This window comes from Motacilla alba, chromosome 19, assembly GCF_015832195.1.
Source record: "Motacilla alba alba isolate MOTALB_02 chromosome 19, Motacilla_alba_V1.0_pri, whole genome shotgun sequence".
Taxonomy (NCBI): Eukaryota; Metazoa; Chordata; class Aves; order Passeriformes; family Motacillidae; genus Motacilla; species Motacilla alba.
Window position 1 is genome coordinate 4,102,998 of NC_052034.1, and position 27,074 is coordinate 4,130,071.

At 47.8% G+C, this 27,074-nt stretch overlaps 1 protein-coding gene across 3 annotated transcripts; it reads left to right on the top strand.

The window, feature by feature from the left end:
* The first annotated feature begins 1,103 nt into the window (after positions 1–1,103).
* Positions 1,104–27,074, top strand: NUFIP2 (nuclear FMR1 interacting protein 2). 3 transcript variants are annotated; one of them, XM_038157841.1, is made up of 5 exons: positions 1,104–4,194; positions 7,066–8,781; positions 16,398–16,430; positions 17,002–17,056; positions 17,359–27,074. In XM_038157841.1, the coding sequence occupies exons 1-4, from the start codon at positions 4,008–4,010 to the stop codon at positions 17,052–17,054; spliced, it is 1,989 nt and encodes a 662-aa protein (XP_038013769.1). In that variant the 5' UTR covers positions 1,104–4,007; the 3' UTR covers positions 17,055–17,056; positions 17,359–27,074. The 3 variants fall into 3 exon arrangements, with proteins under 3 accessions (XP_038013769.1, XP_038013770.1, XP_038013768.1); XM_038157842.1 differs by having other exon boundaries at positions 17,669–27,074; XM_038157840.1 differs by having other exon boundaries at positions 1,112–4,194; positions 17,002–27,074.

A 27,074-nucleotide genomic window follows, 5' to 3' on the forward strand; every position in this document is an offset into this window, starting at 1 on the left:
GTGACAGCCCATTCTTCAGGGTGTTAATATTTGTCTGGCTCCTCTGTGAAACAGTTTAGGAAGCTTAACCAGAATAAAAATGTGCACTTTTCCATCTGAAGAATAATATTTTAGTTTAATTTCTCAAAGAGGCTCTGAGAAGCAGCAGTGTTGCTGTGAGGGCAGGGCAGAGAGAGATGACCTTCCCTTTTGGGAGCAGCCATTACGTCAGTTTTGCTGCCTCACAAAACTATACCCTATAGTTATTTTTGGTGCTAGACTGCCTTAATTTTCTGGAGAGTGAATGAAGGATTAGCATAGTGTGCTTATGACATTTGGAAACTAAGCTTTCAGTAAAAAAAAATCATAATTCAGCATGTACTGAAATGGAAATGCTTAAATTGCTAGGGATGGGAAAGGTGAGTAAAATATGATTTTTTTACAATTTTTACAATTCAGCTAGGGGGTTAAATCCTTTTTTCATTTTTTGGGTTTTGCTGCTTTTTAAGACCTCTAACCCAATGCCTACTATCCAGCTGCCTCTAGAGAGAGAAGTCTTTAAAGAGACCAGCTTTGTACCTATAAATAATGTACACAGCAGAGTACAAAAATGGAGTCAAGGAGAAGCTCCTCCTTACCTGAATGTAACTGCAGCAGCTCTGTGAGAATAGCTGTGGTCAGGCTGTGTGAGCAGCGCTCGTACCCTGTCATCCATCTTGACTAAACTGCTTCTGAGAACTAATTCTGACACTCTAACACTTGAATATCAACTGGTAAATCCCAACTGCCTTGTACTGAAACACATGAGATGCCAGCAGCCAAACGTGGCAAGGTTTTGAACGGTGTGGTTGTAATCCTTCTTGGATCTAAAGGTCTGCTGGAGTGCTTTAAGTTGGATGTGTTGGAATATGGAGAATTTCTCAAGTCTGAACCCCTGCTGTAAATGAAAACACTGTGGCAAAAAAAATGTAAATAAATGCCACACATATTTTGTGTAAGAGCGCTTCCCAATATCTATAAATATGGTAATTTTGGTGTTTCCCAGTTTTGAGTTTTAAACAGGAGACAGACACATGAAATATTACAAAGCAAGCATTTTATTTTTTTCATGGATTAATTTTATAATTTCACTTTTAAATTACCTGAAAACAATTAATGGAAACTAAATGTAGTATTTTAAAGAGGATTGCCTTTGAAAGGAAATAATTTGTTCTTGAAAACATAACTTCAATAGCTTCTCAGTTTAACTGCATTTTAATATGAATACAAAACTCATCCCGGGTCAGACTCTCCAGGAAAACTTTCTCATGATTCCTGTAGCAGTTGATTCATTCCTTGCTGCCTTAATTTTGCAGCTTTAAATGGCAGGTTCTCTGCAAAGCCATCCACTTCAAAGCTTCATAAAACAGAGTTTTGAATAAATTACTGAGTTAGAAATTACACTGGCTGTGCCCAGCTTTGTGCCTGGATGTGGGAATACTTGGCACTGGGTGTGGAATTCCAAGGAAAATTGCCTCTTTGCTGGCTTGCCAAAGAGCAGTAAAGAAGGAAAACTGCTGCAGATGAGCAGACATGGAAATCTCCAGCTTCCCTTTCCAGAGAACACATCCTGAAGAACCGTTGAATATTAATACACATCATAACTGGGCAAACAGTGGGATTAACAGAAACTCCTGCTTCTGGAGGGAACATGTCCCAGCGTGGGCAGCACTGCCTGCTGGAACTACTCTCACCTTTAAAATGCATCTCTGAGCCTGCAACGTGGAATCAGTGGGAAGTGGGGAAGGCCCACCATGTGTGGACACACCATGTTGGGCTGTGGCATGCCCATGCTTCATGAGGCCCAGCCTGTATTATTTTGGATCTTTTTTTTCTCTCTTTTGCAAGCTTTAGATAATATAATACTGATAACAAGACACTGCTAAGAAGTGACATAGTTGCTTTGTCTTTCACAGAGAGACAGCCCCCCTTCCTCTGTATTCAGATTTCTGGTATGTGTGTGTGGAGACGATTTGTCTATAATTGTTTGCTTTCTTCAGAGTCTTTTGAAGTTTAAATCTTCAAGCCGGCTCCCTATATTAAAAATAAATTCTTCCAAGCCACCAATAAAATGTCAGCTGTGATTAAAGCCCGACTCCTCATTTTAAGACGTGTCTCCTAAGCACTGTGAGGTCACTCAATGAGTCAGCGTTTGAAAGGACCGGGACCGTTATTGTTTGGGTAAAGCCCAAAGTTCATCATTGCTTGCTTAAATGGTTTCATCACGTTTTAAATGGCTTTGCATTGTGCTGAAAGAAATGTAAACTGCAGGAACGATTTGGCAGAGAACTTGAGATATTTCAGGCACCTCAAATCTTGAAAAAACCCTCTGTATTAATGTCGAAGTTGGTATTTCTGGTAAGGAAAAGCTTTAACTCCTGTGTAGTAAAGCGGAGGGTGAAGTGGGAAGCTCTGTCTGAGGCATAAACTTTCAACTGTGTTCTCTTAAAATAAAGCTTGGGAACTGCAAAATCTCCAGACAAGGGCTCTTGTGCAGTGCCAAAGTCTGATGGGGCTTTTCTAGACACATGAACTTCATTAATTTTGTTCATTAAAATAGTGAAGAAATAGAACAGAGGATTAAGCTGCAAGGAAAAGCCTTGAGAAGCAAGTCCATACTATTTTCAGGACTATCTGTGGAGCCCGTTTATATTACACGCATTAATTGTAACAGTCTTTAATTACATGAACACATTTTATTTTGTCACTTTTCCTCACTGTTTTCTGCAGAGCACACTGTTGGGACTATTTGGAGGCAATTAATCACACCGGAGCACCAAATAACTTGGAGCAGGACTCTGCCTGTGTCTCCAGCCTGTGTCAGTCGTGGGTCTCCCCATTCTCTCTGCCCTTTTCCTACATTCCTAATTAACTCCTGCCTCAGTTCCTCACTGATCCATACAACCCAAAACCCTTTGTCTCAGTGCTGTCTGGAGAATTTGGCCTTGGTTTGGAGGAGGAATCCCGAAACAGCAGTTGAATGTTGAATGTCTTGCCCTCCTGCAGTGGAGGCTGGCTGGAGCAGAGGCAGGAGTTCAGGTCATTTAGCTGCCACCACCCCCCCGCCGAAGATGCTCAAGTGGGGGTAATCGGAGATTGAAACGGTATGAAATCTGTTGCAGATTCTGCCACGTTTCGAGAGTTCTCCTCACACTCTCGGGCTTCCCCATCAACCTTTGATTTTTGTTAAGCATCAGTTAAATCTCCGGTGCTTCTCTCAGAGGTGGACAGGTGCATTTGTTGAGCCCACCTTTCCCGGGCCGGCTGGGTGCTGAGCACGCCCGGTGGCGGGTCGGTGCGGGGAGCGGCGGGTCCGCCCGGGCGGCTGCGGGTGGAGCCCTGGAGCCGGGCGGGCTCCGGCTGCCGCGGGAGCGCTGCAGCTCGGCCCGGCAGCGATTCGGGGCGCTGCTGCTGCTCCGCGCTTTCCGCGGCTGCCGCTGGGAGCCCGGCCGCTCACGGTGTTCACATCCCTGCCCAGATCCCCTGCGCTGGGGCTGTTCCAACCCTCTCCGTCTGCCCCGGGGCGCGGTTCACCCGCTTCGTGACGGCAAAACACGGCTTTGCGGCATCCCGGGTACCCCTCCTCCCGGTGACCCTGCGGTGAAACCCCCCCGGGGCCGCACGCCGCTCCCCGCCGGTCACGGAACGCTCCAACGGCGAGGGCCGGGGACGGAAGCGGCTCCGCCGTGGCCGCTCATTCCGGCGCTGCCGCTCTAGCACGGGGAGGGGGCGAAGCGCGCCCGTCCCCGGCAGCCTCACCTGCCGCTGGCCCGGGGAGGGGGCGGCCGGGCGGGTCCGCGCTGGCCGGGCCGGCGCTCCCCCGGCCGCGGTGCGGCGGGGCGGGGCGGGGGGCGGGCGCGGCGGCGCCGCTCGCTGATTGCAGGGCGGGCGCTGCCAGTCCGCCGCCTCCCCCGCGCCAGCCGCGTCCCCGCGCCGGAGCCGCACGGCCCAGCAGCGAGCGCCCAGCCCGGCCCCGCCAGCCGCCCCCCATGGAGGAGCAGCCCCACCACCACCATCACCACCACCACTATTACTACTACGGACACCACCACCACCACCACCCGCAGAGCGCTTACCTGCCGCCGCCCGACGGCCGAGCCCAGCCTAAGCCGCCGCTCCGCCACGAGCACAAGCACGGCGGCCCGCAGCACACGGAGGCGCCGAAGCGGAGACCAGGTTGGAGCGGGCAGCGGGACGGGGCCCGTGACCTTCGCGGGGCGGCGGTGGGGCCCCCCTTCTCTTCCTCCTCCTCCTCCGCCGCCGCCGCCTCCCCCGGCCCGGCTCGAAGCTTCTCCGCCGCGCTGGGGCCGCTTCCTGTCCGCCATGTTGGGGCTGCGGGAGCCGCGGGCCCGCCGGCACCGCCGCCCGCCGGCACGTGGGGCCGGGCCGCCTTGCCCCGCCGGCCGGGCCCCGGGGGCGCGGGGGGGCGCGGGGGGCGGCCGGGCGGTTGATGAGCGCCAGGATCAATGAGTCAGAGCCGGCCGAGCGGCCCGGCCCCGCCGGCGGCGGCGGGAGGCGGCGCGGCCCTGCCCGGCCCAGGGCGCTCGGCCGCCTCCTCCCCGCCGGGGCCGGGGCTGCGGCCCCCGGGCCGTGCCGAGCCGCCGCTGGCCGGGCGGCAGCGCCGCAGAGGCGGTGGCCGGTCAGCGGCGCGGGGGGAGCCGATCCCGGGCAGGGCCGGCGACCCCGCCGCGCTCCTGGGGGCTCCCCCGCTCCAGCAGCCGCTCTGGGGGGTTTCTGCGGGGTCAGAGCGAGTGCGTGGCCGCCGGCCGGCCGGAGTGCCGCGTACTTTTTTTTTTTTTTTTTTTTTTCCCTTCCCTTGAATTTTCCTTTTACATAACGAGGCGGGAGGGGGCCTGGGAGCAGCGGAGCGGGGTCGGCAGTGCCCCATGTGCAGCCTGGGCAGGCAGGGAGGGACCTGATCGGGCACACGCTAAAATAAGTTACCGAGCAAAAATAAGTGGAGAAGTCATTTCAGTGTTTGCAGCGTGCCCGGGGTTTTAATATGTGCCTAGGCTGGCACCCCTCCCTTCCCAGCTCTGAAACGGTTTGTGAGCTTACCAGATCCTCTTCACCTGTTCTTCTTACCGTCCTGGTTTTTTTCCTCTCCCCTAAAATTTGGTTGCTGCACCTCCGTGTCCAGGCCAAGGCCAGCTGTGCCAAATGTTGATTTGGAGAAAACTCAGGCAGCTGAGCTGTGAATGCTTGAGAATTGGAACTAGAAACTGCTGACACACTGACTTACTGAAATGGATTTTGTTCTTCATTTTATTCTTTCACTCCTCATCTGCAATGGTCTTATGACCACTCTTATTGTTTTGTTTCATTAACAAGTGGTGTCAGAAGTCTTGAGTCATGCAAGGTCAGCTGTAACACTGCTCTTGAGAGGGCTTCCTCTTCATGCTATTCTGAAATAGTTAATTTTAGAGGATCCCGCCGTTCTGGTTCTCTCTGGGGTGAAGTATTTATGGTTAATTTTCTTAACAACATATTTGAAAGTTATAGTGGAAGTTGTAGTGGTTACAGATACTTGCATGTAGTAAAATCCTTTTTGATCCCCCTCGGCAAACTCAGTTGTGGAATTTCTGTAAAGATTCCTACAAGGATTCTTGTGTTCCCGACTTGCACAGAACTTGAGCTGTTACATCTGCCAGACATCTGAGGCTCCAGGATGTGAGGGTAACAATGATTTTTAGTTACAGCAGTTAATTTCAACAACATCAGCAACAACAAAAACGTTCTTCTTCCAAGCTGGAGTTTTGCCCGCTCCAGTTGTTGAGGGACTCCCTCTCTGTGCTGACTCCGTGCCACCGTGGCTGCAGATGGAGCCTTAGGTGGGTCAGTGGCTGTGGGGGATGTGAGGCTTTCCAGCCTCGGCAAGGAGGACGGATGAGTCAGAGGAGCAGGAGGGATCCCTCTGCAGCTGGAGTGTGTTCGTTGAGCAGGGCACAGTGTGCTCTCCCTGCCTCCACTGGGGCTCCAGGGCTTCTCTTGGGGTTTTAGCCAGGGTCCTCGAAAGCAGCAGGCCTCTGGCCAGAGATGTTTAAAGAGGAAAAAGCAAAGAGGAAGTTGGGGTGGTTCAGTGTGGACTGTCCTGGGCTTCTAGCTCTGCTTGAATTGCACTCCCAGAACCATGAGACTTGGAAGTGAACTTCAGAAGGAAGGAGGAAAGCTCAGTCTACAGCACAATCTCATGCTTTTATGAGTTGGAGCCCTCAGCAAGTGCTTTATTTCTTGGGTCTCAGGCTCATACCATCTCTCCTGGGGACTCTGAAATACAGGTTTTTCAGTGGGGAATAGACCCATTGCTGGTGGCAGCAGAAGGGCCCTTGCAGGGATGCATTTCTTAGTTCTGTCACCTTTTCAGTGCTAAGGAGCATGTGTAGGGCGGTGCTGGTCCCTAGCCTGAAATGCAGTGAGGAGATTTGGCCACATTTTCTTCCCTCCATCTTCCAGCTGGACTTGCACGAGTCCCTTTGGAAGTACTGCAGGGGTTTTTTCCCCACCCCTTTACTGAGATGGCATTTGGGAGGAGGGTGGGAAGGAGGATGCTGGTGTTGCAGGCCCAGGAGCTGATGGAGATGGTAGGAGTTGTCCCTTGTTCACAGTGTGTATCCTGAACCTCCACAGATCTTGTCTCAAAGGCAGTGGATCCCGCTGTCTTGAAGCATCCTGGGAATTAATTTTTTCCTCTCTGTGACCTGGAAATAGTAGCTGATGAAATAGCTTTCCAGCTTGCCAGTGATCTTCAGTACAGTATATTTTCCTGGCATAGTATCTGTATTTTCTTTTGCTTTGTTATGTTATCTGTATGTCACTCAGTTATGCGGGAGGCAGTCATGGCTGGTCCTTCCTGCTTAACCCTTCTTGTTGTGGGTTCCAGCGAATAAATTTATGCAGCTTTACCTCAGAGACTAGATATTTTCCTATTTTAAAATGTCCGCATGAGGAAACTGGATATGTTTGGGGCTGACTACAGCTTTCTGCAATGACAAGTCTAACATTTCACATTCTAATTCTTGCCTTTTGCTGTTTTTGGCTTCCCTCTAGGCTACGGAGAGCTAAATGGTAACGCAGGAGAGCGAGAAGTGTCACTAAAGGGCCTGTGCTCTGATGAAGCCACCGCCCCAGGATCCAGGGTACCCAATGGCAGCCAGCAGCTCGTAGATTCTAGTGTCACCCCAAAGCAAACTGTGAAGGCCAGTGCTTTGGGGAAAGCTGGAATCAAAACCAAGAACTTCATTCAGAAAAATAGCATGGACAAAAAGAATGAGAAGTCCTATGAAAACAAACACAGAGAAAACCAGTCCTCAGACAAGCCAGAGGGAGTGTCTATTCCAAACGGCGTGGTGACCAACAATTCCAGCTATATCACTAATGGCTACGTAGGCAAAGGGGCTGATAACGATGGTAGTGGCTCCGAGAGTGGATATACTACACCTAAAAAACGGAAAGGCAGGCGCAACAGTGCCAAGGGTTGTGAGAACTTGAATCTAGTACAGGACAAAATAATGCAGCAGGAGGTCGGCGCACCAACCCTGAAACAGGAACTTGAGAGTTTCAAGCCTGATTATAGTGAACAAAAGGGGAACCGAATTGAAAATACTAAGCCTGTTTGGAAATATGAGGCTGGGGCTGGTGGAGCAGGCCGGGGAAAGCCCGGGCTTGGGGATGTACCACGGAAAAACTCTGATGCCAAACCTGGGATTAGCAGCAAGAAGTTTGATGACCGGCCCAAAGGGAAGCACGCATCGTCGGCTACGTCTAAAGAGGACTCATGGACCTTATTTAAACCACCCCCAGTTTTTCCAGTGGACAATAGCAGTGCTAAAATTGTTCCCAAAATTAGTTATGCAAGTAAAGTTAAAGAAAACCTCAACAAAGCAGCTCAAACCCCATCCACGTCGTCCTCATCGTCTTCATCATCTGCTGGGGAAACTCAGGCCCAGACATCAAGTCGACTGTCCCAAGTCCCCATGTCTGCTATGAAATCTGTCACTTCTGCCAGCTTCTCCAACGGGCCGATCCTTGCTGGGACTGATGGAAGTGTGTATTCCCCAGGGGCCCAGCCACTGCTCTCCTCTGCTGCTAGTACTGTACCATCGAGCTCCTCCTCCTCCGAGTCAGTACCCCAGGACATGAGTACAACTTCGACAGCCCTCGAACAAAAGAAATCTGGCCTTTTTATCTACCCTTCAAATATGCAAACTGTGCTCCTGGGGACAGCGCAAGTCGATTTCCCTTCACAGACGAATCAGCAGAACCTGGGGGATATCTTCCAGAATCAGTGGGGCTTGTCTTTCATAAACGAGCCCAGTGCTGGACCTGAAACCGTCGTGGGGAAATCTGCGGATAATCAGTTAATGGAAGTGACATTTCAAGGGGAATATCCTGCCACTTTGGTTTCACAGTGTCCTGAAATCATTCCCTCAGGAACTGAACAACCTGTGTTTCCTAAGGCTTATGAGCTGGATAAACGGACTAGCCCTCAAATTCTTAGTGCTGTTCTTAAGCCTGGGACTGCTGTTGAGGGTGGTGTCTTAGCTTTGGAGTCGCATCACACAGGTGACCTACAAAAGGCAGACACCGGTAGCCAAGGTGCTTTAGTGTTTCTTTCAAAAGACTATGAAGTAGAGAATCCTCTGGCCTCTCCTACGAACAATTTGCTAGCCTCCGCCAAAGAACAGAGGTACCAGAGAGGCCTAGAAAGGAAAGATAGCTGGGGTTCTTTTGACCTGAGGGCTGCTATTCTATATCACACTAAAGGTAATGGCTTAACTTGCTGCCTAAGGGCGTTCTCTTTTTTTTTATTTATTTTATTTTTAGAAGTGCAATATTCTAACGTGGTATGTTCCTTCCAGCAATTCTAATTGTTTTAAAAATGACCCTCTTTCTTTGCTTGCATATCCTCTCATGGCAATAACGGTCTGGGGAAGTTACTCAAAGGGTTGTTTAATTAATGTTAAGAGGTATTTGTTTCCCTGCTGCCGCGGACAAGCATGAGTGATGTTGAGAGAGATGATACTTAGCAGGTCCTGGTAAGCCACCCGGCATTGGAAGGAGTTAAATGTGTAGGTTCAGCTGCTCTGTTCCAGCTGTACCAGGTGATTCTGTCACTGCGAAGGCTTCATAGTCTGTACTCACACCTCTGCCACCAAAGTGTTGCAGCTTCTCCCCTGGGCAGATCAGACCATGAAATCATGGCTTTGAAGGAAGAAGAAATTATTCCTGCAACTGTAGGTGTGATTTATTTTTTTTAAGTGTGCCCCACACACACTTTTTCCCTGCCCCTGAGTATTATGGCAACAGCAAGACCAATCTTTTCTTATCAGCTTCTCTGTGAGCTGCAGATTGAATTCTCTCCTTGTCTTTGTAGGCCACATCTTTCAGATGATTTTATTGCTTTCATGGAGTCCTTTGTAGTCCAGCTCCCTTTTTTCCTGTTTGGTTTTTTTTTTTTTTTTTGAGATTGAAATGACTCAAACACGATACAGACACTTTAAAATGGGAACGAAGAGAGGGAAGCCTGTGGCATGGCTTGCTTTCTGCTTTAGCCTCAGCTCCAGAAGCTCTGAGGACTTGAGGCAGTTTTTGGCTTTTGGTGCTGGCTCAGTGTTAGCAGGAGCCTGGTTGGGTGTTCCCTTTTGTCACAGTGTTATTTACTCACTCTTGACCAACACTAGGGCAGTTCCTTTTTCTCACCCCCTTTTTCCCTGCACCTCTCTACCCTGAAAGGAGCAAGGTGATCATGCTTTTTTTTGTTTAGTATTCCACATGCATATGGGGATAATGTCTTGCTCCCCTCTGCAGAGGGTGCCTACTTGGCTTTAGCAAATTTGCTGTTTTCATCCACTGCAAAGTTCTTGAATTACCACTTCACAAACTCTGTATGGCATAAACTCAAATGCCTTCCTGTAACAGTAGCAAGCCCAGTCATTTAAAAATAATAACTCCAACTATTTTTTCCAGGTCATCTCCCTCTCAAGATGTTAACATTTCAAGCTCTAGTATTCCCGAGCAGTGCTCATCAATTGATTTTATCTGGGTCCTCTCCCTTCTGCTAAGTTTATTCCAGCATTAAAGCAGGCTTTCTAGTCTCGTTTCTTGTGTCTGCTTGCAGCTTAAATCCCAGCTTTCCACCAGAAAGCATAACATGGAAGAAAATACTCGGTGATCTTTTTCTTAATTTTGCAAATATTCCCTAGACTTCTGTTTGCCTCTCTGTTGTTAGCCTGAACTTGTGGAGAAGCAATTGTGCTGCCAGCAAGGCTCATCAGCTCTCCCATTCTCACTTGCTGTGAAAGGCAGACCTCGGTGAAACAATAGGAACAACAGGAAAATAAAGAACACTCCCATCCCATGTCCTCTCAAGGAGGTGTTAACTTCAAAGCCTGGCTGCGTTGAGCTCTTCTAAACACAGGAGTTAATTACATTTGTTGCCAAGAATGGCCACTTAAAGCACCCGTTAAAATACTGTTCCCTGCTCTTCTTCTGCATGTGAATGGTCTTGCTTTGAGCATCCAGAGCAAACATCCTCATGATGGCCTGGGGGTACCCGATCCTGCCCCAGCGCTCATCTCTGCTAATTTCTTTTTCACGTTATGTATGTGCCATCTTCAAGGTGTTACTCAGGATTAAAAGATGATGGCTGTTTCTAATCAGCATTGTCGTTAAAGCAGTGATGGGGTGCTCCAAACACCTTGGGCTTGTCTTTCTCCTTTTTAGTGTTCAAAAGCTTTACAAAGCAGGATATCAGTCCAGGTCTTAGTGCTTTGGTAATGGTGGTGATTGTTGCATTTCATCCTTGGGGTGAGCTGGGTTAAAGGATATTTGGAGGAAGGGTGCCTCCTGTCCTCTCTTCACGGCCGTGGTCCTGCACCGTGTGCTGTGAAGTGCCTCCAAGGCAGAGCTGCGGTGTGCTTGCAGGACAGCAGTGCGGGGGTTAATTCCCACACTGTGCTCTCCGTTTGTCTTGGGCTCTTTTCCTGAGCTCCAGCTCCAAGCCAGCCAGTTCCTCTGCAGTAGGAAAAGAGCGATTTCACTCGGGTCCTTTTCACCATCTGCCTTTTCCTCCTTGCTCGGCTGGGCCTGTGGGTTTGCCTGGGTCGGTGTTAGGGCATTCCGGGCATTTGGGCCCTCAGACTGTTTGGTTTTCATTTTGAGAATCTCGTGAACTTCTCCCTCTCAGATTGATCTGTTTGCTGTTGAGCAAAGTCTCGCTAGTTTGATCTTTGCATCTGCCCTGCCCTTGGGGTTATGAACACAAAGAGAAACGATCACAGGACAAGGACAGGGGTGAGTGTGGAGCACTGTGGGGTCCTGCTGTGTTCCCTACCCTGAGCTCCATGTGCAGTGTTTTAGTGCAAGGATGAAGCTCTGGGGGTTGCAGAGGAGAATGAGCTGTAGTGTGAGTGGTTGCAGTGCTTTGAATGTCACAAATGTGCACTCTTTCTTGCGCTGCTTGTGCCTGCAATTGTGACTAGGTTGTGTGGATCCTCATCCTGGACTGTAAATTTCTCTGGGAAAGCCTCCAGCTTACTCAGTAGCTTTGTTCCAGCAAACCAGGCTTTCCTGTGCGTGGTTTGCCCAGCAACTGCACAGGACATTATAAACTGTAATTGCTTCACAGCTTCCCTGTGGAAAGATGGATAGAGGAGGTGGCACCCGGGGAGAACTGGCTCTGCTACAGTGCTCCTGTAACTCGCCACAGTGTCCCTGAGTGCTGGCAAGGCTGGGTGGCTGCAGAGCACAGCGAGGTCCTGGTGGAGGGTTCCTGTGTTCCTTTGCCTGTACCCTGACTGCTTTTCCTCCAGAAGTCAGAGCCCTGGGAACATTTAGGCAAGGATGATGATGCACTCTCTTGTTCTTCTGGGAGGCTATTCCTGTTGGTTTCATTGTACCCCTCCATCATGCCTTGCTTCTTTCTTTTTTCCCCCCCTCTGTTTAAAGGGCAGAAAGACTCCCTTGATCATCTGATCTGCCTGAGTGTAAAACACGATCCTTCAATGTGGCTGCCTTCACTGACAGCCCGTGCTGCCTGGAGTTTGTGGTGGTGCCTCAAAACGCTCACAAGTGACAGATCTGATTTACCAAGGGAGATCTGATTTAGCTCAGCACGGGTGGGCCTGCTCTGGATGAGCTTGGAGATGGGGATGGGCTTCACATGGGAGACTGGAAGGCCCAGGAGGGAGTAGTGCTCTCATTTCAAGCCATTGTCCCCTGTCTAGGTTAGAAGTTGAACTTCTGCCTTGGTGTGGCATTGCCAAAATCCTTATCTTTTCGAGGTAAAACTGATTCTTGCAGATATTTTGGTCCTTCAGATAAGGAGTCTGAGTGTATGTCAGCTTTGCTTGCATTGAAACCAGCATCTTCTTACAGCTCTAGTCCTTCTTTTAAAGACAGCTGGATGAAGCACCTCATATCAGAATAATTGTCAACACTTTGGAGAATTTTGTCATGTTCAGGCAATTGCAGTCTTCCAGGCCAGGCTGTCACTAACACTGAGCTCTACATGGCAAGCTTTGTGGTGGGAAGCTCAATAATTTGCTTGTCCTGAGCTAAAAAGCAAATAATTGAGGCCTCCAGCTCAGCTGCACAGCAGCGAAGACCACATGGGTGGAGGAGAGGGAACTGCAGGGCTTCCCTTGTTCTTGCCCCTGAATTTCTGCCTGTGCTGCTGCTTTGTTCCTTCTCAGCACCTTGGTTGCAGCGCAGCAGCATCTCTGCTGGTGTGAAGAAGCAGGAGAGCAGCATGGAAAATAGAGCAAGGCAGCGTGGGCCAGCCCGGAGCGGCGTTCGCCGGAATGGGGAACTGGGTCAGAAGAAATAGCAGAGCTGTGAATTCAGCAATTTTCATCCTTTACATCAGGAGAGGGGGGGGGAAAAGCCTTGGTTTCCCATCCCCCCGTGGTGGGAAGGGGTTAGAGCTCGTTCTGTTGGTTATGGCCTTGTGGGGTTTGAGCTGTGGGGCAAAAGCTGATTTAATTCTCCTTCCAGTCCCTGCTCTTTCCAGTTGTCAGGATGAGTACAGTTATGCTGTACAGCCATGAGCCTCCACAGCATGGAATACTCATTCTTTGCTTTGTTTCCAGGGCAATCCCCATACTTAATGATTGTCCTGCAGATACAAACAGCAAACATCAGACAGGAATGGTCCCTTGTTATTTCTTTGCTGTTGTATTTTAGGGACAATTTTGGGATTTATAAGGACAGTGAAGTAATAGCATGGCATTATGCAGACACTTCTGTTAGCAGGGGCTGCCTCTCTAGCAAGGAAAATGTGTTTAAAAGTGCCTGTCTTACCAAGTTATTACAGAAACACTTCTTTCCCCTCCAAGGTTATGTATCAGTCCTGCTGTAAAGTTTATTGACCTATGAGGAATCCCAGCACAATTCACCAGAGTGTGCCTTAGTCTGTTCCTGACATCAAAGCTTTCCTCCAGTGACCCTTTGTTTCAGTGATAGTCCCCAGAAAAAGTGGTTTAGGTGGATGTGGCTGGGACTGTCTGCCCCAGGCAGTTCCTCAGCAAACCACGAGCCTGAGGGCTGTGGAGAAGCCAGCTAATTGTAAAAAACTCCTGGAAAATGAGAGGTTGGAAGGGGAACAGGAGGTGACCTAGTTCTGCCCCTGGCTTGGAGCAGGGCTGGCTTTGATGCTGGGTTGTGCAAGGGTTAGTTGATGGCGTTTTCTCCAGCTGGGTTGGAGTCCACTTGAGAAGAAAGTTTGCTGTTTCCCCAGCCACACATCTGGTTTTGGGAATGGTGGCTCCTGTTGGGCAGGTCTTTGGAAAGCAGCAGCTTTGGGGCAGTATCTGAGAGACTGGACTGGGGCTGATGGTGAGGATATCCCTGTTCTCATGCAGGCTGAGCAGCTGTAGGAGTCCTTTGCTTAAACTCACTCTGGAAGCTTTATCCAGGGGAAAGAGGCTCAAGAAAAGGGCTCTGAGCTCAAGGAAGGAGGGCTGAAAGCAGGCTTGGGGCCTCTTGCGTGCCCAGTTCTTAGGGGCTGTCTTTCCTTCTACTTGACTGGAGCCAGGCATTGGGCAGCAGTGGCTCTGCTGAGCTGCCTGTCCACCAGGTCAGTCCCCAAGTCACCCTGTGACAGTGGCCATGCATTTGTCACAGTGCCTTTTGTCAGTCACAGGTGATCACAGCCTCGAGCTGGCAGGAAAACTTAACTGTATTACCAAGTAAAGCAGAATAAATCACACAATTCCATTTTAAGATTGAAGAAATCCCTTTTTTTGTATAGTTTTGTGTTGTAGTTAGCCTGGGACTGACTTTCCCTTGTGAAGTTGTTTCACTCGGTCAGTGTGCTTTAACCTGTGCTGTCCCCTGTCCCTGTGCTGCCAGGTGGAGGGGAGGACCTTGCTCTGCTGATGGCAGGTGATATTTAGTAAGAGCTGTTATTGCATTGTTTGCTGATGGTCTTTGGTTTTGTAGCTTGGTCTTGCTGAGCATCTGCCAGCCAGGGTATCCAGGACACTTTACACCACCCTCCCTTTCTGAAGGAGGAGAAGGAAAATTGATGTCTGAAAAGGCTGTAGGTTTGTTAGAATTTTTTTAAAACAGAGTTTTGTCAACTTAGTCGTTTTTTTGGTATGTTCTTAACAGTATCTCTGCTTGTATATCTGTTTGTCTTATTGTCAGATACTCTTTATACATGGAGGTCTCATTCTTGTGGTGTCCAGAGCAGTTCAGGCCAAGTGAGGTGCACAGGACAATGGTCTGTGCACGGGGACATGGTGGTGGGTGATGCTTCAGCTCTGCCTTGTACTTCATGCTCAAGCATTGCTCTGATGTGCAGGAACCAACAACTGGAGAGTAGTTTTCTGTCCCCTGCCTTTGGGGAAAGCTGTTTAAATGGGAGATGTTCTGTAGCTGTTAGGAAATGATGCATCAAACTGCGCTGAATGGAAAACTCACTCCACAGGAGGTAATTTTAGTAGCTGGTTCATTTTACTTCAGGGGAATCTGCATCTGGCAGATGAGGGAGGCAGTCCCTCGCCAGCCTGCTTCTGTCCCTGGGGTGTTAGAGGCTGGCTACTCTTCCCAAAGCACTTAGGGGGCTCCTCAATAGAAGTGCAAAGTGTTGCTGTTACTATCCTGACGCAAAAATAACAGACCTTGTAAAATTTTGTCGGGGCCTTCCTTACAAAAGGCTTAATTGTGCAAGGAGGGCTGGCAATATTTATTTGCATGCAATTTCCTGCCCCAGGGAGCTGGAGATTGTAGGGGACAAAGGACAGATGAAGGGTTGGAGAAGGGAGGCGATTGATGGAGGTGACACTTGGCACACATCGTGCTGAGGCTGTGGGTTTTGTAGGGCTTTTTCTTCCTTTTTCCTATGCTGGTTAGTTTACTTACTGCCTTGTTTTGTGCTTTACTGCACGTCCCATGTGGCCTGATAATCTCTTGCCATTCCCTTTTCCTAGCCCCTACCAAGGTCCTGTCACCCTTTCTGGAAGAAAAGAGACTCGGAAGAGGTTCTTGGAAGCTCGTGTTCTGACTAATACTAATTTTCTATAATTTTGTCTCTTGAACTTGGGCACAGGGTACAATCAGCATCTTAGAAAATATTCTAGCTCACAAAATTCCAACGTGATAGCAGCTCAAAGTAGTTATTTTGAATGGTTCTCTAAAGATGCATCTTTGCTTGGGGGATATTTTAAAGGGAAGAGCCTTCTGTTTCTCAGTGTTAATGAAAAGAACATTTAACTTTGCTGTCATTTCTTAGGTAAACAAAAGCATGTGCATGTCCAGGGAGAGCTAGGAAGGGTTTGTCTTTAGCCTCCAAACGTGTTGTAGAGGTAAACTGTGGGAAGACCTGCAAGGCAGGTGTGTGGAGCATCACACCTTGCTCCTGGACAGTGCTTTGGCAGCAGCTCTGCAGAGATGTTCACGCAGCAGCCCTTGCCTGGTGCCTCAGCACATGCCTGCTGTGAACCTTGTGCAGCTCGCCGTGTCCAGCACTTCTCATTTCACACTCACTAAGCATCAACTTGTAAAAATCATCTCTCCAGGCTCCTTGTTGAGGCTGTAATGTGCAAAGCAGCGTTGGAGTCAGAGTAGTAAAGCCTGCAGTTAGATTGTGATATGTAGGACTGCTGAATGGTGATGACATTTCTGATGCTCAGCTTGGCTCTCTGACCCTTAAGACCGTGTTACAGCTCTCCCTTTGCCTTTTGTTGCTGGATTATTCGTGTCAAATTTGTGTTGTCCTGTGGGCTGGGCTGGGGCTGTGCTGCTGGGTGGGAGGGGGTTGGCTCTATTTGAAAGCCCCAGCACAACTGCCACACTTGGAAAATTAAAGTGTGTTTGGAGTGGTCTCTAATGGCAGCATCAATCTGCATAATAACAGCAGTCTCCTTTTGCCTCCACAGAAATGGAAGCGGTTTGGAATTTGCAGAAGCAAGGTAAGGATGTTGGAAGGGATAAATGAAGCAAATTGCTCTGTCTGTTAGGAGGGGGGATGAATGAGAGTGGATTGTCTCTGTGTCTGGAGATGCCTGGGTTCAGTTCTTCAGCCCCTGTGGTTTGTAGTCTGGATTTATCTCTATGTCAGATTGCTGAAAGTCAGGACAAAAAGCTTTGCTGTAATGGTGAGCTGCTTGGAGAGAAGCAGAGTCTCTAGAAGAGCAATAAACCCAGTGTCAAAATAGATTTAATGACTCTTCCTTATGCGTATACAAAATTGCTTTCTATTTCTGGTGTTGGGTGTCGCATCCAATAATAAGTTTTAAATTCTGGTGTATCCCCACAAGTTACCTGAGGGGAGATTTTGTGTGGGAAGAGCCATGTGTGGAGACCTGTGTGCTGTGGGGAGCAGGCTCTGCCCTGGGGGAGCCAGCCTGGCCTTGGGGTGGCTTGGCAGGAGAGGGGCATCTGAAGGAAAAGTCTGTTAACAGCCAAGTACTTTGTGTTTATTCTCAGCCACAGGCCATGAAAGTAGCTTGTCCAAAACTTAGAATTCTGCTTTCTTTCCAGATCCCAAAAGGATAATCACTTATGATGAAGCCATGGATCGCCCGGATCAATGAAGGTAGCAAGACAAGACTGCCTGTTATAACCTTTCTGCAGCATTTGTGCTGTTCGTGGGGGACAAAAAGGCTTTTATGCTCCTTCTAAATCTTCAGTGCAGCAGAGGAACCATAACTAGAATCACAGGATAATATATACAAATATATATATAGTTATTTAAAAATGGCAACTGAAAGTAATTAGACTTCTTAAGGAATCTGAAAATTTATTTCAACGAGACTACACACGTGATTATTTAATCTCCGGTACTGAATAGATTTTTTTTTTTTTTTCATTTTTGTTTTGTTTTGTTTTTGTTTAAAGAGTGAATGCAAGTGATTAAGGAATACAGACTCAATTACAAGCCCGGTTTCAAAGTTCCTGCTGTCGTCTGCATGGGCAACAGCAACCCACTGGAGAGGCATTTCCACTTGACAAGGTTTCTGTTTCTCGTTCTGTGACTGTAGTGACACACTAATCACAGGGAAATCAGGATGAATCACCATCCTTCATCTCCTCTTTCCCTTCCACCTCCCCTGTTTGGTTTCTTTTTTTTTTTTTTTTCTGATTTGTTTTCCCATTGAATGCTGGAGAAACGCCTTGAAGTTTGCAGAGTTTCTTATTTTTTTTCCAGAGAATTATAATCCGCATGTTTTGCCAGGAGTAAAGCAGCAATCCTATGCTGGTGATATTGTCTTAAAAGGATCGTTCTGCTGAGGGAAAGATGGTAATACTGCAGTTCTAGGATGCATGGTGAAGTCACACAGTTGACCTGGCTCCTGTTACACGTTGGACTATTGCAACTGAAGAGTTATTTCATTTTAAAAGACAACATGGAAAAATAAGCAATCTGTTTAGGCATTTAATATGGAGGAAAAAAAAACAAAAACAACAAAAAAAAACCAACAACCCCACTGTTCCCACAGTTTAATGCCATTGTATTACTGGGAGCAAGAAAAAAAAAAGACAAAAAAAAGTATCTTCTGCTTTCAACTGTAGGTGCTTCATATTTGCTCTGTCTGTCTCCTAACACTAAATGTGCTGGATTTTTTTCCCATTTTCATTGGAAAACTGAAGAGGAATTGAGTTCTGCTAACCTTCACCCTTCTTGAATTATTTTTTCTCTTAAAAAAAATTTCAAAATAACAAAAAAAAATGAAAAAAGTTAAAAAAAAAAAAAAAGAGAAAAATGGGAATTTGAATCCTTTTCAATTTGTCCATAGAACGCCAATGGCTGGGCTTCCTGCCCCTTGGAAATGCTCTTTTATATTTTAATGCAGTCTGTGTATTTCCGGGCTCTGCTTCTAATTATCTCTTAATAAAAATATATTTTATTACAAAAAAAAAATAAAAATGGAGGACTTAGGAATGAAAATAATAATTTAAAAAAATGAAAAAAAAAATAATCCCAGGGAAAGGAAAGCTTCCTAGCAGTGGTAGGGAAGGCTGAGCAGAGTGCAGGCTCCAGCTGTGTAACCCCTCTGTCCCATTGCAGCTTGTGTAACATGTCCCACTCATCTGGGGGTCAGGTAGTTTTTCTGGGTTTTTTTTAAAGGTGGAAAGTTCACAGGGTCCAGTGCAAGAGTGAGGAATGAATAAAGCAGAAATGGGTTTGTTGAGCAGCCCCAGCTCCCCATGCTCACCCCAGCGCTCATCCTGGGTGTTGGTGGCCTAATCCTGGCTCTCCAGATCAGCAGCAGTTGGTGTCTCCTGAAATGAGACTGGACCCTCTGGGGCAGTGGGAGGAATAGATAAATACAAAGCTTTGGAATACCCTTTGTGCTTAGATCTGTCCATCAAGCCCTTGGGCTGCTGTCCAGTCACCAGAAGGTCCCACAGGGCTCCACCCTCAGCCCATTTCTTCAACACCTCATTGACAACCTGGGTTCAGGACTGAAAAACATACTGATTCTGCTGCCACGCTAAACTGGGAGGAACTGTTGCCCCCCTCAAGGGCAGAGAGCCCTCAAACAATTAAAGATGGGCAATCACCAACTGTCTAAAGTTTAACCAGGGCGAGTGCTGGATTCTGCACCTGGGATGGCAGCCCTGGATCGACTGGGAGGCTGGAGAGCAGCGCCATGGAAAGGGAGCTGGGGCCCTGGGCCATGGCCCATTGGATCTGAGTCAGCAGTGCCCTGGCAGCCAGGGGGCTCAACAGTGTCCTGGGGGGCACCAGGCCCAGCGTGACCCCCCCCCTGCTCTGCTCTGCCCTGGTGCAGCCTCACCTCGAGTTCTTGGGGCAGTTCTGGGCACCACAACATAAAAAAGACCCCTCTTAGAGAGCATCCCAAGGAGGCCATGAGGATGGAGAAGGGTCTGGAGGGGAAGCCTTATGAGATCACTTGGTTTGTTCAGCTGGAGAAGAGGAGAAGGAGGGAAGACCTTGTTGTGGTCCTCAGCATCCTCCCAAGGGGCAGCAGGGAGGCAGGTACCAATCTCTTCACTCTCATGACCAGTGACAGGGAATAGCCTGCAGCTGAGTCAGGGGAGGGTTAGGTTGGATAGCAGGAAAAGGTTCTTCACCCAGAGGGTGGTTGAGCACTGGAACAGGCTCCCCAAGGAAGTGGTCACAGCACCAAATTTGTCTGAGTTCACGAAGAGTTTGGACAATGCTTTCAGGCACAGGGTGGGATTCTCGGGGTGTCCTGCACAGGGGCAGCAGTTGGACTCGATCCTGGTGGGTCTCTTCCAACTCAGAATATTCTATGGTTCTATCGCTTTCTTTTTTTTTTTTTCATTTCTTTTTTTTTTTTTTTTTTTAGTAGGAGTATGTAGCATGTGGGTTTTTTTAAATTGTTTTTATACTTTTAATAAGATTGTTCCTGAATGAGACACTTGAGTTCGTGGTGGGACAATGAAGCTGAAATTCTGTACCTTGTGTAAGACGCTCGCTTTCTGCCCCGCTTAAACATTTGACTATGGATTGCCTACTCCATTTGATGTATCCAAAGCTATATAGTATAATACTGAGTGTGATACTATATAGTCATCATGTATTGTATCAGTCCAGGTTCAGAAATGTGTGGTTGGCCAGTCGCAAATAGTTCTGTTTCACCTATAAACTTGTACCACCTCTGCAGGTGTGTGTAACTTTGAGATGCATAACATGTTTACAGATGTGCCCGACATCTAGTCCTCCAACGTTCCTCTTTTGAATTCTGTCGAGTCTCCCAACTGCTTGCCAAAAGTTGGAATTGCCTCCAGCTCCACTGCTGAAGAGCTGGGGTGTTCCTGAGCTTTAAAGTGTTGAACAAACTGGATTAGTGGGGCTGGGAAAATGAAGGTGGAAGAAATGTTCTTTTTCCTTTTTTATTATTATTATTTTCAAAAAGTTGAAGGCTAATAGCAAAGTTTCCAGTTTGTTTTACTGGCTTTAAGGCTCTGCTGTGTATTTATTTGCCTTGTGTAGTCACTTGTCGCCTTAAGGGCTGGGTTCCATTAAAAAAAGAAAAGAAGAAAAAAGAAAAAAAAAATACAAAACCACCCTGTTTTGCTTCCCTGGGGTCTGTGCTGTCCTGTACCCCTGCCCCAGGTCCGTGCTTGGGGCAGTGTAGGAGTTGAGCAGCACTAACCCTGCACCTCTAGAAGGGCCTGAGTCTTGCTGAATATTTGAGGACTCTCATCTTGGCCTAGTCCAGTCTGTCACCTTTCAGGTGAAAGAAATGCTGAGAGAAGCTCGGTTCAAGCTTGGGTTGGGCTGGATTCCCCCTGCTGCTCATCTCTGTGGCTTTGCCTCGCCAGCGGGACCCATCCACAAACACCCTCGGCAGCACCTTCTCTGCTGTATTTCTGACCACCCTCTGTTCAGATGTCTGTCTGTCTGTCTCCATGGGCTCCACGGCGTGTGCTCAGCGCTAAGCAGTTAGGAATTCCTCTCTCTGAGCTCCTGTAGCTCCGGCTCCCTGGTGTTTCTGGGATAGACTATTGCCTAGAGCCAGGCAGGACCACGGAAGGAACTTCCTCGTGCTGTCGTGTAACTCACCCTGTCGCTGTCTGCAGTCCTCCCCAAGTCCTCACACAATTCTTAACTGAGCACTTATTAAAAATATCTTAAGATTTAATCTGTTTTCTGATTATTTTTGTGTAAACTTATAAAAAAAAAAAGAAAAAAAAGAAAAAAAAAACAAACTGAAATTGAGCTGTGACTAATTTAGCACATTGAAATAACGATAAGGTGTTACTGATAAGTCTCATGTTTTGTTTTGTTTTGTTCGACTCAGAGTATTAGTACTGTAGCATAAACCAAATACAGCCTGGGAAGGGGAGCAGCAGCCTCCTGTCCTGGGTGTGCACCCGAGGGTGTCTGTGGGGGCGAGGAGCCGGCGCTGCGTGTGCGAGCATCTGACTCGCGAGGAGAGCGAGCGTGTATTTATTCGTGCCATTGTTTGCATTACACTGAGCAAAGGAAGTTTTAAAACAAAACCCCTTCAGTATGTCTAGTATCGGAAAGCAGCACTGAGGGTGAGATCACGACCTATTTTTTTATTAGCTATGAAGATACTAATTCAGGTTAAGGCTTCTCTCTTGTTTCTGTTCCCGCTGCGAGTCCCTTTCCTCTGGTTCCCTTTCCGAGCTGTGTGTTTATTGGAGGGAGGATTCCTGCACAGGCAGGGGCTGTCTCCTTTCTCCTCTGGTCATTCCCCACCTCTCCTCCTCTGCCAGCAGGTTCCTTTGGGTGTGTCTTGTACAGGGTCTTGTGTAATAGAGACTGGAGCATCCCAGCAGATCCAGCTTGGGATCCGCTTGCTTTTGGTGGATCATGGGGTGTTCGTGTGCTCCAAGAGGTGCTTGAACAACTGCTCCATGACAGTGGTTTGGGGCCTTCAGTCTCTTTTCTCTCCCACTCCACCCATCTGGTGGATTGGCAAAGCAATGGCTTTCAAGCTTTGCTTGGAGTTTGGGTTTAGTTTAAACCCACCTCGATCCTCCTTGAAACCTGGTGGAAATCTCCTGTCTCTTTGACCAGTGGGTACCTCCAGGGTATGGAGTCTGTCACTAACCCACTTCAAACCTTTCTGAGCTAGTAAATCCCACTCTTTGCCTTTCATAGCTGCCGTGAACTTCTTTGAAATGTGGAAAGAAACCCAATTCTCACTAGGCTGTGAGTCCAGCACCTGGGAGTGGGTGATGGGTGAGCCAGCTAGCTAAATGGAAAGGAAAATTGCTTCCTGCTAGGAAAAAAATAGGAAAAAAAGAGAGCTGGAAGTTGTGCTCCCAGTTGTGTGTGTAATTAGTGCTTTCACCTTCAAGAGAGTGTTACAATAACACCATAGTGTCCTTTCCCAAGTGGCCAGTGGGTGACCTCAGGGACATCTGGGAGTGATGGCATTCACAGCCAGAGCTGCCGGTAGTTTTCCTGTGTGTCCAGGTTTTGATCTTGATTCAGTAAATTGCTATGGTGTCCCAAGCTTTCAGCAGTCTTACCCTCTCATCCCTAGAAGACTTTCTGTCCGTCCATCCGTGGTGATTTGTATTTCTTAGAGAGGCTGTTTACAAGGGAGCTGGTTGAGGTCGGGAGGGGAGAGAACAAGGATTCACCCACTTCAAAGCTGCTGCACTTTTTCACACCGGTGTGTAAGGCAGGGGAAGGGCTGGTTTGGTGGAATAGCCAAGAAAGCTGGAGTAATTCTGGCTTTGGCCACCACCAGAGTGTTTTTCCATGTGGGAAAACCCTAGTGCACACAGCTGGGAAGCAGGAACCAGGGCTGGTGGGAAGCAAATCTCAATGTGCTGCCTTCCAGGGATTACAGAGCTTTAGAGGTTTGCCCAGTACAAACCCCAGGGTCAGGCTGGCTCCTCTGTCCTGCCCAAGATCCTCTAAAGCAACAGGAGAGAGGAGCTGTGGATGTCTGGGGAGGTGAAAGAGCCCTGTGGTGGCCTCATGTCCTGGGCATGAGCCCACTCCCTGTGCTGGGGCTGGAGCTGGAGTCCTGCCTGTGCCCTCACCAGGGGATGCTGAGCTGGATTTATCTTGACTGTTAATCAGAAAGCTTCGTATAACGTGTCCAGAGCTCTAAAGCCATTTTGTAAGATAGCAGTGTCCCTTTTCTACAGCCTTATTAATGAGTAGAAGATCTTTAAAAAGAAGAAAATAAACAAACAAACAAATAAAAAAGGAATCGCTCATTTCTTTCTGTGGTATGAAACTTGTGTACTGCGAACTTCTGAACATTTAGCAAAAATACAACTTACAGTTTTCTTAAAAAAAAAAAAAAAAGAAAAACCAACAAAAAAAATCCCCAGCCTGTCTGCTTTCCATACGGTCTTTCCTCAGGTGCTAAATAAGGGTTCCAAAAATGGATACTGCTTTAGGAGTTTCTGCTTTATTCTTAAAATACATATTTTTTTGCTTAGGTGTTGTAAAGATATTTTAACAAGAATTTTTTTTTTTAATGTAAATAAGATTGTGTCTTTAATTTTTGTTTTATCTCCTTTTTGTCCATATTGAATAGTCTAATTTTCATTTTTGAGAAGGACCCTCTTATGCCCTTCCCCGAAGACATTTCATTAAGTGTTGCTGCATTTAAGAACGAATCTACAACTGTTCATTGTCTTGGATTAATGCTGATGCTGCTGCTATAAGTAACCCTGAAAATCAAGAATGTGTGATGCACTTTTGTTTCTCGTTTTTGTTGTTTTGTTTTTTTAACATGACCATGTAGTTCCTCTGCAGATAGCTGAACCCTCCTGTAACACAGCCACTAACTGGGGGAGTGTAGGAGCTGGGGGAGCTGGGGTGTAGGACAGGGGTGGACCTGATTTTGGTGCTGACCTATGGGAATTTCTATGCAAACGCAAGCAAAGGAGAGCTCTTTAACTTGAGAGAACACTGTGCTTTTTTATTTTTTATGATTTCTTTTTCTTTTTCTCTCCTTCCTTTTCTCAAGCTGCTATTGGAAGGGTAGTGCAAATCCCTGAGGTTTTCAACTTCTCCTTCCTCCATGGCTGGTGGTGCAGGAAAGGTGCCTGAGTAACTTGTAAGGTAGAAAAACCTCAGTCAGCTCTTGTCCCGTCTCTGGTTTTAATATATTTGTTTTCTATTTGAATTTATCTATAGAAGGAAATTGCTCATCTCTACTAAAAGATCTTTTGAATGCTTTGTCTCAATGTGAAGTTAACCAGCAGTATTAAGGATTGTGTGGCCTCCGTCCTGCCCTTATCCCAGTGCTGGGAACCCACCTTCTCCACCTGGGGAGCACTCGGTGCCTGGGCTTGGATGTTCTCCAAGAAAAAAGTGAGGTGAAGCCATCCACCCAGCCCAAACCTGCCAGTTAAAGGCTTAGGGAGCAGTGGAGGGAGGTCTCACTGCATCGAGGCGCTGCCGTGAGGCACAGGCAGGTCCAGAACCTCTTCTCTTCATGGTCACACCTGGACCACGGTGGGGGATGTGTACCCTGGAGGAGGAGTTTACTGGAGGGGAAAAAGGGATTTTACTTGACTATTTATAGAAGATCCTTTAGGAATATAAAGTACCTCTCTGCAAAGTGGGGGAAGAGTAAGGAAGGTCTAAAGTCGTGTAGGAAAAACACTTGGGGATTACAACTGCCTGGAAAATAGTCTACAAGTACATAGGCCAGAGCTTTCTGCCTGTTTAGTTTGTTTTTTCAGCATCAATTTATTTCTTTTTCAGACAGCGTTTGCTCTTTTGCACACCGAGGTGTGTGTGTACATCTGACTCAATGTGCCTTGCATGTGTGCTTAGTCTTTCTGGAGAGAGGTGGTGGGGTGTGAGCTGGGGACGTGGCCACGAGAGCCACTCCCCATCCACAGGGTTCCTTAGTGTCCCAGTGACCCTTGGGATCAAAATGAGACCTGGACTCCAGCCTGTGTAGTGGCTGTCTTCGTTTGGGGATGATGTCCTGTGCAGTGGCACCTGTGACTTTGGAGGGGAGTGGGAGGGAGAGAAGGAAAAGCTGCTTCGCTCTTCTGCGGACAAAAAATCAGCATTGCCACGGTTCACCTGCAGAGCCAAAACAAGCCGAGGGCTGGAACCGGCTTTGCTGGAGCTCAGGCTCTCTGTGGCACCGTGATCCCATTAGCCAGGGGATTTATTCCCTGCCAGGTTGTGGTTCTTGTTTCTGTAGGGTTTACAAGATTTTTTTGTAAAGGAGAAGTCAACACGCCTTGCGTGAAGTTAACGAAATCCAAACGCTTGTGTTTGCAGTCAGTGACTCAGAACTCCAAGCTGTGCAATTCTGGGTTCTCCATCTCCCGCCCCAGCGTGTGATGATTCTGTCCGAGTCTTTCTGTACTTCTGCCGCAGTAAATGTGAAAGCTTGCTTGCATTATTTTTTAGAAATGCATTTTGCACACTCGGGTTTCGCTGAAGCTCCGTGAAAAGGTTAGTTTGAAGCAGATGAATAAAGCTATGCACATGTTTTGAAAGTTTAATTTGTGTCTCATTACCAGAAGTGACTTATCTGCCCTCTTTTGCATTCCTGTGCTGTCATTGCCTCCATTCTCTTCACCATCTTGGAGGGTATGATGTAAGGTGACAGTTCTTTGCTGACAGCTGTAGCAGAAAACTGGCGCTTCTTGATTTTTTTAGTAGCCTTTCTCTCTCCTTTGCTTTCTCTGTATCTCTCTGTATAGCTATATAAATATATATATTATTTTTTTATTTTAAAGAGCCTACTTTAGTAATTGAATCGGAGGGAGCGGGGTGTGCTGGCTTGTGTTTCAGATAAGCTTTGTGCTGTCGGATGAACCAGTGCCCTTTTTGCCGCCGGGGAGAGCGTGCTGGTGGCACCCACCCGTGTCCCCGTGGGGACAGGGAAGCCCCCACACAAAGCAGCTTTGGGGAGGGGATGGAGACCAGTCCACTGCGCTGCAGGCCGGTGGCGTGGGCAAACTCGAGGCTTCTAATGACAAAATGTACCAAGAGGAATCCTACTGCTTTGTATTCCCACTGTGAGGCAGGAGGGACAGGGTTCCTCACTATCCCGCTGCGGGGCTGGAGTGGGGACTGGGTTCCCTCCAGCCTCAGGGGTGAGAGCTTTATTTTGGTCTTGTTTTCATGCGTTTAGGTGCATTGGGTTGCAGGTACCACCTTTGGAAACATGTTGCTTAGCCCAGAGCCTGTGTGCGGGAGAGTCGGGATGTTGTGACGGGAGAAGGACCCTGACAGCTTTCTCCTCCTGTTCCCTTCGCCATGGCAGAAATTTGTACTAACTTGACAGCTTTTTTTCATACAGAACAGGGCTGCTTTTCTATCTACCATCACACGTGTACTTACACACCTTCAGCGGCTCCCCAGCCTCTGAAGGTCCTCGACTTGTTTACTGGGGGGACTGATGCCCCTCTCTCCCCCTTCCCTGAATATTTCAGTGTTAAGGGCGGTGCAAAACACAACCGCGAGCTGGGGCTGGAGGGATCCCTGCAGGCAGAGCCGGGCAGGGTCTGTCTCCTCTCCCGCCCCCCTTCCCCGTCGATAAGTTCTCATTTTGTTCCTGGTTTGTATTCAAATCGCTGCGAGGGGTTGTGCTCTACCTGCTCAGGAGCTGAATTACCTCTGACCTGCGGAGAGGGGCAGCCCCTCTTTGGTGTCGGTGTTGTAGTGTGCGACCACACGGATCAGTAAAGGTAGTCTTTGTTTCCTTCTCCCCTCCCCGGTAATTTCCGATTAGGTTAATGCACTCGGTGTGCCCAGCTGGAAAAGCGTCGGCGTTTTCCCAGTGGTGAGAGGGTGGCTAGAGGAGTTTAGTGTAAAACCTGCTGTAGCTGTGTCTGGCGCAGCCCCTTGCGCTGGTGTGGGTGATGTCACGGACTGTAAGGATAGGTAATGTCCATGAGCTGTAATGGCATGATGTATCTTTACCAATGATGTCATACTTCACACTAAATGTTTAAAAAAAAGAAAAAAAAAAGAAAAAAAAAAAAAACCTTACCTGAAATTTTGTTTATTCTGCACCAACAGGTCTTCAAAATTTATCCAAATTTTATTATTTTATCAGGAAAAAAAAAGAAATTTGTGTAGATCGAATACGTTAAGACAGACAATAAGTGATGTAAATTGTTGAATAAAAATTTTAAAGTTT

Coding starts and splice junctions, on each gene's coding strand:
- NUFIP2 (XM_038157841.1), top strand. CDS start 4,008: ATGGAGGAGCAGCCCCACCACCACCATCACCACCACCACTATTACTAC. Junction 4,195..7,065: donor GGCGCCGAAGCGGAGACCAG/GTTGGAGCGGGC, acceptor GCTTCCCTCTAG/GCTACGGAGAGCTAAATGGT. Junction 8,782..16,397: donor TATTCTATATCACACTAAAG/GTAATGGCTTAA, acceptor TTGCCTCCACAG/AAATGGAAGCGGTTTGGAAT.